This window comes from Phyllobates terribilis, unplaced genomic scaffold (genome assembly GCF_046119375.1).
Source record: "Phyllobates terribilis strain yellow unplaced genomic scaffold, ASM4611937v1 Scaffold_8__6_contigs__length_399053987, whole genome shotgun sequence".
NCBI lineage: Eukaryota > Metazoa > Chordata > Amphibia > Anura > Dendrobatidae > Phyllobates > Phyllobates terribilis.
Genome location: NW_027362768.1, coordinates 179,933,275 through 179,946,129, shown reverse-complemented (window position 1 = coordinate 179,946,129; position 12,855 = coordinate 179,933,275). Strand labels below are relative to the sequence as shown.

Here is a 12,855-nt window from a genome sequence, read left to right as displayed (position 1 = left end):
TAGGTGCAGTATTATAGTAGTTATATTCTTGTACATAGGAGTAGTATTATAGTAGTTATATTCTTGTACGTAGGGGCCGTATTATAGTAGTTATATTCTTGTACATAGGAGCAGTATTATAGTAGTTATTGTCTTGTACATAGGGGCAGTATTATAGTAGTTTTATTCTTGTACATAGGAGTAGTATTATAGTAGTTATATTCTTGTACGTAGGGGCCGTATTATAGTAGTTATATTCTTGTATATAGGTGCAGTATTATAGTAGTTATATTCTTGTACATAGGAGTAGTATTATAGTAGTTATATTCTTGTGCGTAGGGGCCGTATTATAGTAGTTATATTCTTGTACATAGGGGGCAGTATTATAGTAGTTATATTCTTGTACATAGGGGGCAGTATTATAGTAGTTATATTCTTGTACATAGGAGCAGTATTATAGTAGTTATATTCTTGTACATAGAAGCAGTATTATAGTAGTTATATTCTTGTACATAGGAGCAGTATTATAGTAGTTATATTCTTGTGCATAGGGGCAGTATTATAGTGGTTATATTATTGTACATAGGAGCAGTATTATAGTAGTTATATTCTTGTACATAGGGGCAGTATTATAGTAGTTATATTCTTGTACATAGGGGCAGTATTATAGTAGTTATATTCTTGTACATAGGAGCAGTATTATAGTAGTTATATTCTTGTACATAGGAGCAGTATTATAGTAGTTATTGTCTTGTACATAGGGGCAGTATTATAGTAGTTATATTCTTGTACATAGGGGGCAGTATTATAGTAGTTATTGTCTTGTACATAGGGGCAGTATTATAGTAGTTATATTCTTGTATATAGGTGCAGTATTATAGTAGTTATATTCTTGTACATAGGAGTAGTATTATATTAGTTATATTCTTGTACGTAGGGGCCGTATTATAGTAGTTATATTCTTGTACATAGGGGTCAGTATTATAGTAGTTATATTCTTGTACATAGGGGGCAGTATTATAGTAGTTATATTTTTGTACATAGGAGCAGTATTATAGTAGTTATATTCTTGTACATAGGAGCAGTATTATAGTAGTTATATTCTTGTACATAGGGGCAGTATTATAGTAGTTATATTCTTGTACATAGGGGCAGTATTATAGTGGTTATATTATTGTACATAGGAGCAGTATTATAGTAGTTATATTCTTGTACATAGGGAGCAGTATTATAGTAGTTATATTCTTGTACATAGGTGCAGTATTATAGTAGTTATATTCTTGTACATAGGAGTAGTATTATAGTAGTTATATTCTTGTACGTAGGGGCCGTATTATAGTAGTTATATTCTTGTACATAGGGGGCAGTATTATAGTAGTTATATTCTTGTACATAGGGGGCAGTATTATAGTAGTTATATTTTTGTACATAGGAGCAGTATTATAGTAGTTATATTCTTGTACATAGGAGCAGTATTATAGTAGTTATATTCTTGTACATAGGAGCAGTATTATAGTAGTTATATTCTTGTACATAGGGAGCAGTATTATAGTAGTTATATTCTTGTACATAGGAGCAGTATTATAGTAGTTATATTCTTGTACATAGGGAGCAGTATTATAGTAGTTATATTCTTGTACATAGGAGCAGTATTATAGTAGTTATATTCTTGTACATAGGAGCAGCATTATAGTAGTTATATTCTTGTACATAGGAGCAGTATTATAGTAGTTATATTCTTGTACATAGGGAGCAGTATTATAGTAGTTATATTCTTGTACATAGGAGCAGTATTATAGTAGTTATATTCTTGTACATAGGGAGCAGTATTATAGTAGTTATATTCTTGTATATAGGGGCAGTATTATAGTAGTTATATTCTTGTACATAGGAGCAGTATTATAGTAGTTATATTCTTTTACATAGGGGCAGTATTATAGTAGTTATATTCTTGTACATAGGGGGCAGTATTATAGTAGTTATATTCTTTTACATAGGGGCAGTATTATAGTAGTTATATTCTTGTACATAGGGAGCAGTATTATAGTAGTTATATTCTTGTACATAGGGGGCAGTGTTATAGTAGTTATATTCTTGTATATAGGAGCAGTATTATAGTAGTTATATTCTTGTACATAGGAGCAGTATTATAGTAGTTATATTCTTTTACATAGGGGCAGTATTATAGTAGTTATATTCTTGTACATAGGGGGCAGTATTATAGTAGTTATATTCTTTTACATAGGGGCAGTATTATAGCAGTTATATTCTTGTATATAGGGGGCAGTATTATAGTAGTTATATTCTTGTACATAGGGGGCAGTGTTATAGTAGTTATATTCTTGTATATAGGAGCAGTATTATAGTAGTTATATTCTTGTACATAGGAGCAGTATTATAGTAGTTATATTCTTGTACATAGGGAGCAGTATTATAGTAGTTATATTCTTGTACATAGGGGCAGTATTATAGTAGTTATATTCTTGTACATAGGAGCAGTATTATAGTAGTTATATTCTTGTACACAGGAGCAGTATTATAGTAGTTATATTGTAGTACATAGGGGCAGTATTATAGTAGTTATATTCTTGTATATGGGGGGCAGTATTATAGTAGTTATATTCTTGTACATAGGAGCAGTATTATAGTAGTTATATTCTTGTGCTGGAATTGTATTTGTCACCAATAAAACCAGGAATATTGACACTTACTAAATTCCAAAATATCCACGTTCTATAGAAATAATGTCCATTTATTCTTTTTAGATTATTCAGATCTTCACTTTTATACAATAGTAGCTTTTATCTGCAGACAACCTGAGGCTGATGACACATGTGGCCATTGATACCAGTAATGTGAAATATACAAAGTAAATGCCAGCTCCTTATATAAATATTTGTCTTCCACAAATTAAATAATGAGAAAGAGCAAAAAAACAAAACAATAAAAACCTGTTGAACAAGGAAGGGAAGATAATTAGATGATTAGTAAAGGGTAAGAAGCAGTAAATAAAGAGGTGCAGCAGCTGCTGGCTGTGATGAAGGAATGTGTGTCTGCTGACAGAGACCCTTCAGAACAGTTCTTTATAGCAATGACAGTATTGTTTTTCTGATACAGACTTCAAAATCTCTAAAATATTGTTTTGTTTTTATGTAGTTCCATATCCACTGCAAAATCGAAATGTAATTGATTAAAGTCTAAATTAATCAGTAGGAAGGGCATAGAAGATAACTGAATAATGAGCTATTAGCTCTTTATCACCCCCTAGTGGTGGCAGCAGGCGGACAGAATCTATTCTCATTTAAAGGGGTTATCGGAAAGAGTGGGATCCATTTTTCTCGGAGATGGATCGACCTCCAGAGGCGTTTCTGGACAGAACAGGTGCACAGTTATAAGATCCACTGGCATTTACCCCTTTTATTTCATCTATTCTGCATACTTTGAGGTTGTAACAAAAGTAAGGACACAGCACAGCAGAAAATGGTAGATTTTTTTACCAAAACTTTTTGCTCCATTTTTTTTTATAGATGCATGGGAGTAATACAAATATTACCTGCAAAAAGTTTACACACCCTGTAAGTATGTAGCATTACTTTCTCGCCCTTGACTTCCCCCAATCTACCCAGTGCTATTTACACAGTGAGGAAATGAATGTGGCTGTGTAGGCAAATGAACCCAATGTCCTGATGGCCGGTGATTCTGGACATTCAATGTAGAGTCATTTGCAAACAGAAGGGATCACTGCAGGACTAAAATAAATGAACTTTTTCACCTGTTCCTTTGACTTGCAGCCAATTGGAAAACTTACAAGGTCTCTGTTTGCCTAGAGATACAGAACATCAATTATGTATTCTGGAAAGGTATCAGCTGGCTCTGGGGTACAGGCCGATGCTTGTGCTCAGCCAGAGCCTGCACCGTAATTGGGACCTGCTTTTAAAGCCTACAGATAGCGAGCAAATCCTCCATAATGAATAATTTGGACTGTCCGGAAGTAATATCTCAGATTAGATGGCCAGAGATTTTAAGGTTATCTGGTTAATGAAAAAAGAATCAAATATCAGCCGTGGGGAAGTGAGAAAATACAAGAGGTAATCAAAATGTTACCAAAATTACATATTATAGAATGTAGGAGCTTATATAGCGAGAAGAGTGCAATATCTATCTATCTATATATTATCTATCATCTATTATCTATCTATTATCTATCATCTATCTATTATCTATCTATATATTATCTATCATCTATTATCTATTATCTATCTATTATCTATCTATCTATCATCTATCTATTATCTATCTATTATCTATCTATCATCTATCTATTATCTATCTATCTATCTATCATCTATCTATTATCTATCTATTATCTATCTATCATCTATCTATTATCTATTATCTATCTATTATCTATCATCTATCTATCATCTATCTATCATCTATCTATTATCTATCTATTATCTATCTATTATCTATCTATTATCTATCATCTATCTATTATCTATCTATTATCTATCTATCATCTATCTATTATCTATCTATCATCTATCTATTATCTATCTATCATCTATCTATTATCTATCATCTATCTATTTTCGATCTATCATCTATCTATTATCTATCATCTATCTATTATCTATATTTTATCTCTATCATCTCTATCTCATATATATCTGTCTATGGAAATCTTAAATATCTCACATCTGATATCTATTTATTTATCTAATACAGTTTTAGCTTTTTATCTGATACGTTTAGCTCTGCTACATCTGTCAATCTTATTTCCACTGGCAGATATCTTTAATCCTATTCTCTAGATGAATGCATCATTTTCACTATCACCACAATTTCAGGAAACACATGAAAATACAAGAATAGAATATATACTGAGGAGTGAGGTCAGTACAGACCCCGGTACACCGCCTCCCCCTAATCAGTATCCTCATCTATTAACCATAACAGCCTTTGTAATTTCCCAGTGGCTTACAAGTCTCCTCACTCTGACATGCCAGGCTTGGCTTGTCACTCTCCACAAGGAGAAACGTTACCCCTTGGACCGCAGCCTTGCCCTATATGTTCTTCCCCCTCCTACTAATTACAGAACAGTTGAGGTCCGGCGCCCCCGCCCGCCCGCACATGCAGATGTACAGAGGGATATTATCTACAGAAACTCTGCAATCAGTTTGAGTGAATATTTGCTTCTCTTCTTCTTCTTACATAACACAAGTGAAACCTTTGCTTTCCATTTTGGGAATGCCTCCTTCACCAGCCTTACATAGAGGTGCCATGTGACCACTTATAAAGTATATTGATCCATTTAAAGGGGCAGCTCACTTAGGATAGCCCCTTCCTATAAACCCTCGTAGAGCACCAGTTTAGCTCTGATGATATGTCAATTACATAACTATCCATGGATTTCATCGACAATATATATAACATTTCCTACACAGTAAGTAGCCATCTATCCCAGCATTATCAGCCCAATCCTAAATTCATTTTTCCAGGGAAATAATTGCAGCATAGTCGGCATCCACATTACTAACCAACATTTCAATGGAGTTTGCTCCATGGTGCACAGAGTCTGCGCTCGGTTCATCATGGCGCGGCCAAACACTTAAGTGCACCTTCCCACCTACTTTTTTTCCATTTATCGCTGCCCTTCTCTGGTTCTACATAACCAGAGCTGTCAATCGAAGAAGAAAGGGGCGGAGAGAAAGGAAAAACAAACAGGTGGGAAGGTGCACATGTAGCTCCCCGAGGGCTCGGCTGCTACAGGGGTATTGCACCTCAGACCAGAGGTGTGGTATTCCACTCCCAGGTAAGGATGGAGTGTGGACCAGGGCTCAGTTAGCTGCATACACCACACACACCCCATTTCCGGCGGACAGCTTGACGGTGCTCCCATTTATATATATATGTAGGCACAACTGACTATGTCCCTGGCTGGAGTGGGGAGGGGGGTGGAAACCCAGTGGTGTAGGAGCAGATAGGGGTTGGTTTCTAAGCATAGGTAGGAGCCCATTGGGTGCTGGTCACCTGAGCTCGCACACAGAGGAGGGGGTATATAAGGCAGGCACCATCTTAGTTCTGAGGAGTAGTTGAGTAGAGACAAGAGGAGAAGACAGGGAGCAGAGGCTCTGAATGAGCTCTGCTCCAGAGGCGGGCCTAGAGAGGAGGCCGGGGAAGGAGAAGAGAAAGGAACAGAAACAGAAAGAACAGAAAAAGAAAGAGAAGGAACCAAGGAGTAGAAAGGCTCAGAAACACGAAGGCAGAAGGGACCCTAAGGACCAGCGTGATATTGGGTGACGGGTCAGGCAAGAGAAGGGTACTGGATCCCAAATTGGTGGAGGTAAATCATCACTCAGCCAAGAGGTCATGATCATTTATTGGTGCAACCCCCCGCCAAACCTGCTAGGAAGGCGCCATATAGGATAGCGGGAAGCGGAGACCAACGCTTACCCGACACGGTCCGCGGTAGCTGGACAGAAGTTTGGTCACTGGTGGGGCACGGCCAGAGAAAGGATAGAAGGGGGTCCTGTGCCATACTCCTGAATTGCCTGGAGGTTGACCGAGCCCCTCACCTGGTGGACGCAGCACGGCTTGGGCAGTCATTGCCGGCAGAAGTGACTCAAATAACAACTGTGAGTAAAAGACCCTGGACTGTAACACGTTGACTCTGTGTTTCTTACCGCGCCAGCACTAACGGTACTGGGACGCTCTGCACCATAATCCCCATCATTTGCACTCACTGCCCTGAGGCCACACTCCTCCCGTGGGGATTATACTAATCTCTGCTGCACCCACAACACTAGCCTCAGCGGTCTGCTCCGCAGCGGCGGTTCACCCAGACCGCGATCCACGGGTGGCGTAGTCGGACATTAACCTAAAACATATAAAAGACTGCCACTGGTCTGACCACTCTGAGCCATGGACCGGGTTGCCACTACTACCCCCATTATTGCCCTGTTGCCTGGTTCCGAGTGCCTCACGGCCCAGGGGGTGAGTCACACATAAATGTTTGGCCTCGCCATGATAGACCGAGTGCCAGAGCTTGTTTTGAACAGTAATTCTGTGCTGACAGATTGCAAAAATTGAAGCATTAAGCCACACCTGCTAATGCCTGTGTGACGAAACAGCTTCTAATTTTAATCAGCCAGACGTCTCGATTTGTTAAGCCGAGGGAAATACACTATTAGATTTGGGTTGACTTGTGAATGTATGTTTTTTTCTTTGGCTGGTCAAGAAGGACATACTATTATGTGTATAAACCTGAATATTGACTTCTCTTGGAAGCAATAACGTTTGTTAATATTCTAATTACCTATTGTACTAAAGCCAGCTAGTTGTTTATTTACAAGAGTCCCCTGCTATACCAACTATGTAAATTGATTAAATGCTCAAACAATGAGACCTGAGCCCTGTGGAATAGTATCCTCCCAAATGCTTGCCCTGTGGATGTGTACTTGAAAGGACACTTGTAACTATTTAAGGGACATATGCCTCTGTAGCAGTGAGAATTGAAACAGAGAATAAAAGATAAGTCAGACTCTTCAGGACATCAGCTTGGTAGCATGGCTCGATCCAGAGAGACACCAATTTGGATTCTACATGATTCTGGCCTGAGGGTACACGGCCCTGACTGGAAGGATACGGATTTGCTCCATTGACCATCAGATAACCCATGGATACATTTGGGGAGACCAGGTTGGGACGATGAAGTCATTTGGCCCCATGAATATGTTGTTTGGGGTTGCCAGGTAGGACCCTCCAGGTCGCCTGGAACCCATGGAGACATTCGGAGAAGCCAGATTGGCACCAGCCGGTCATCTGGCCCCATGGAAACTCTCAGAGAGGCCAGGGCTTCATTTTCGACCACAGCCTGTTTTAGGCTTAATGAACATAGCTGTATTATCAGTCAACCTTGAAACTGTACAAATCTATAATATGATGCCAATATCACTATATGGACCCTTATTTGACCTCTATATGACTCTGATGCCATATGTACAGAGGTTATTATTCTCCATACATCACCCATCAGAGGCTCGGCGCTTACGACTCAGTCCTGGGCAATGAAAGATTGCAAACCTATGAGGTATCATAGTAAAAACAAAACACTAACTATGATGAAACCCCAAAAACAAAAGTCCAAAAGCTCAAACTTTTTGCATTCTTCAGCCGATGCCGTAGCTTTAACAGGAGACAAGTGCTATTTCTTAGTTAAATCAGCCCTGTTTGACAAAGGAGAGCTGCGAATAGGACCATCTGGTCACATCAGATTTAGGGAATTTATCCAAGAAATTTAATTTGAGCGCGGCTTGAAATAAAGAGAAATCCATAATGCCAATTATGATCATGGAGAAATGACTCGGAAGACAAACCGATGGATTCATTCACCTTCATAATCTCACCAAGAACAAAAAGATACAGTATCTACAGTATCCTAGATGCCGGCCAAATCCCCGCCGGACCCCCGCCACATAAAGGTAACACACTCTGCATACACACATCATGGCGTAGCGGCAGCATACTGTATTGCAGTATTACTATCTGTGCACTGTGGTCCATACTGATAAAGAATTTCATAATTTACATCAATTCGTTATTTTACTCACTTTAATTCAGCCATATTTATGAAATGTCTCTCCTTAATGACATACTTGATGCATAATATGTCAGCACAAATTATAAAACATGGTAACAGAACTTTCCAAAGTTAGATAAGAGCGGGCGACCAAGGCGTCAATGTCAATGAGCTCATTTTCAGTTTTATGCTTGTTAAAAATGGTTGTGACAATAAGGTATTTGTTTCATGATTTTTTAAATAAAGTTATGATCTTTAAAGAGACAAAAATTAAAAATGTAGAACTTCAAACCTAAAGGTTGTCCTCGCCCCCTTGTCTCATCATTAGTAAGTTCTAGTTAAATAATTGTCACTTCCCTGAAAATAGATCGAGACAATTCCCCAAAACAATCTTACAAATACTACTGCTACCTTGTACTATTCTCACTGGCTTGTACCAATCATCTTGTATAGAATTTTTGTAGTGTTTGATCTGTAAGTATATATATATATATATATATATATATATATATATATATATATATAGTAAAAGTTATATTTACTATATAGTTATATTTTAACAGACTCTTAATATTAAAATCAGAGAATTAACTGAATAATGGTTTATCAAATAGCAAAACTGACTAAAGTTGCAAATCGTGCAAAATATTGAGCGCAGGCCCAATGATAAGTGTCCACCTGTATACTTTGACTTTATGGCACTATTATTAGGTTGGCACTATATAAGGCACAACATAATGACATTATTACATAGGTGCTATATAGCAGTATTATGTGGGCATTGTACGGTACTATCTTCCATGTTACGACATGTAAGGAATATATGAAAGCAATATGTGAGCACTGTATGCTACTCTAGTATGACATCATATGGCAGTATAATGTGTGCACTCCATGACATGGTGATCTTCTCCTACACGGGCACTCCTATGTAAGAGCCAAATGGAAATATTAAGTGGGTTCTCCATGGTACTGTTATCTGTCCCTGTTACCACCCCATCACATAGGTACAATATTGCAGTAGTACGTAGGTCATGCACGGAATGGTTATCTTTTCACTATTATGTAAGCACTATATGTCAGTATTATTTGGGCACTCCATGGTACTGTTATCATTTTATGTTATAAGAGTATTATGTAGATACTGTATTGGAGCATTATGTGGGCTCTCCATGGTACTGGTATCTTTTCACTTTACGACACTTATTTAAGTTCCATATGACAGTATTATGTGGGCTCTCCATGGTATGTACTGTTATCTTTTCACTATTATCTAAGCACAATATGACAGTATTATGTGGGCACTCCATGATACTGTTATCTTTTCACTTTATGACACTTATTTAAGTACTATATGACAGTATTATGTGGGCTCTCCATGGTATGTACTGTTATCTTTTCACTATTATCTAAGCACTATATAACAGTATTATGTGGGCTCTCCATGGTACTGTTATCTTTTCACTTTACGACACTTATTTAAGTACTGTATGACAGTATTATGTGAGCTCTCCATGGTACTGTTATCTTTTCACTTTACGACACTTATTTAAGTACTGTATGACAGTATTATGTGGGCTCTCCATGGTACTGTTATCTTTTCACTTTACGACACTTATTTAAGTACTATATGACAGTATTATGTGGGCTCTCCATGGTACTGTTATCTTTTCACTTTAAGACACTTATTTAAGTACTGTATGACAGTATTATGTGAGCTCTCCATGGTACTGTTATCTTTTCACTTTACGACACTTATTTAAGTACTATATGACAGTATTATGTGGGCACTCCATGGTATGTACTGTTATCTTTTCACTTTACTACACTTATTTAAGTACTATATGACAGTACTATGTGGGCTCTCCATGGTAGGTACTGTTATCTTTTCACTATTATCTAAGCACTATATGACAGTATTATGTGGGCTCTCCATGGTACTGTTATCTTTTCACTTTACGACACTTATTTAAGTACTATATGACAGTATTATGTGGGCACTCCATGGTATGTACTGTTATCTTTTCACTTTACTACACTTATTTAAGTACTATATGACAGTACTATGTGGGCTCTCCATGGTAGGTACTGTTATCTTTTCACTATTATCTAAGCACTATATGACAGTTTTATGTGGGCTCTCCATGGTACTGTTATCTTTTCACTATTATCTAAGCACTATATGACAGTATTATGTGGGCTCTCCATGGTACTGTTATCTTTTCACTTTACGACACTTATTTAAGTACTATATGACAGTATTATGTGGGCACTCCATGGTAGGTACTGTTATCTTTTCACTATTATCTAAGCACTATATGACAGTATTATGTGGGCTCTCCATGGTACTGTTATCTTTTCACTATTATCTAAGCACTATATGACAGTTTTATGTGGGCTCTCCATGGTACTGTTATCTTTTCACTTTACGACACTTATTTAAGTACTATATGACAGTATTATGTGGGCACTCCATGGTAGGTACTGTTATCTTTTCACTATTATCTAAGCACTATATGACAGTATTATGTGGGCTCTCCATGGTACTGTTATCTTTTCACTATTATCTAAGCACTATATGACAGTATTATGTGGGCTCTCCATGGTACTGTTATCTTTTCACTTTACGACACTTATTTAAGCACTATATGACAGTACTATGTGGGCTCTCCATGGTAGGTACTGTTATCTTTTCACTATTATCTAAGCACTATATGACAGTATTATGTGGGCACTCCATGGTACTGTTATTGTTTCGTGTTACAATAGAATGATGTAGTTACTGTATTAGAGCATTATGTTGACATTGCATGGTACTGTTATCTTTTTGCATTACGATGCTATTATGTGAGCACTATAGAGCACTATTATTTAGGGCACTCTATTGGTACGGCACTGTCATGTTGATAATACATAGCTATTTGGTACTGTGTGGTTTTATTGTAAAGCTGCTGAATTGAATTGTTTCTACCACCATATGACACTGTTATTTTACTTCTCACAAAACAATGGGAGGTACAATACGGGGACACAACGCGTTTTACCTATAAGTCTCCACACACATTTTTCTGGCATTGCCCAGACGGTTTATCATTTTCCTTTCCTTAATCTCATAAATGAAAAAACGTTAATGTTCAAGTGGAAAAAAAAATTATCAAACTTTTTCCTCTATCTCCCAATTATAATGCACAAATAGATACAGTAAACCGCCATGTAACTGTCCACGCGGAGGTGAATGTACCCTGAAGGGCTCACATCTATTTCTTGAGCCTATTTCAAAACTATTCTCATCAATCTTTAATTCCAGACGACTCTGACACCGAACATAAACTTATCTAGATATTAGTAACTGAAAAGTTAAAACAATTCTAACAGGAAGTGCCGCTATATTGTCAAAAATACTTGGAAATACAGTCATGTGTTATACTGATAGAATGATAATCGCCCATCGCTTTATGAGAAAATAACTTAAAGGTGACAACCAATATGGCCGTACTTCCTCGTTGTCACTTTTTTCTCTGCAACCAAAGAAAAGGAAACTATCAGACTTTGGCAACTGTGGATTGCTGGTCGATTTACTAATATATGGCTAATCTTACATTTCGGGTGGTAAGCCCCTTTATTTTTACCAGTTTAACTTAAGTTAAGAAAATGTAAGAAAAAAAAACAATAACACATTTTTTTTGTTTTCTTTATACATTTATTACGTGAATCCCCTCCACTGCCGATACATTTTACAATAGAAGTCAAAGTTTTTAGGGATCAAGCCAACTTACACTCTTCTTCCGGTCTTTTCTTCACGGGGGCGAGCATCTCCTGCACTGTGGAGTTTCCTTGATACGGCGCAGGATCTTTACACATCCTGAGGTTCTCCATTCTAGAAGAAATGCAGATCACCTGACATCAGTGAAGGTCCAGTAACATTGAGTGCCCTCCATACAATCAAACTGCCCAGTCCTCCTACACCACAGCTGATCCTATACTTAGATGTTTGGACACAATAGTCATTCTTGACCAACTTGTGCAGACTTTTAAAGATGGTCCATCAAAATGAGTCCTGTCTGAGGAGTAAAGTACGGTCATCAAATGACCTGAGTCAGGTTTTACTTTGAAGTCTAATTGTTTTTTTTCCGAATCCTATAGGTAGATAAGTGGAGTTGAGATATTCGTTGTGCCAGCTGAGCAACCCCATTACATAGTGATCAAAAACCATACAAGAAAAATGATCATGGGCAATAACCTAGGGTATTTCCTTCAGCCATCCTACTTGTTCAGTAGATAAGAAAGCAAGAGGG

General features: G+C 37.4%; 1 protein-coding gene across 7 annotated transcripts in view; it reads right to left on the bottom strand.

Moving 5' to 3' along the window:
* Positions 1 to 12,855, bottom strand: part of LRRC7 (leucine rich repeat containing 7) — a 447,011-nt gene that overhangs the window by 309,012 nt on the left and 125,144 nt on the right. For 6 of the 7 annotated variants that reach the window (XM_073643876.1, XM_073643877.1, XM_073643879.1 and 3 more), the window contains exon 2: positions 12,337 to 12,437. The exons of the other annotated variant lie outside the window; for it this stretch is intronic. In XM_073643876.1, coding sequence (XP_073499977.1) covers positions 12,337 to 12,436 — 100 coding nt within the window. In that variant the 5' untranslated portion in view covers position 12,437. The remainder of the gene's footprint in view (positions 1 to 12,336; positions 12,438 to 12,855) is intronic. 7 annotated transcript variants of the gene reach the window in all.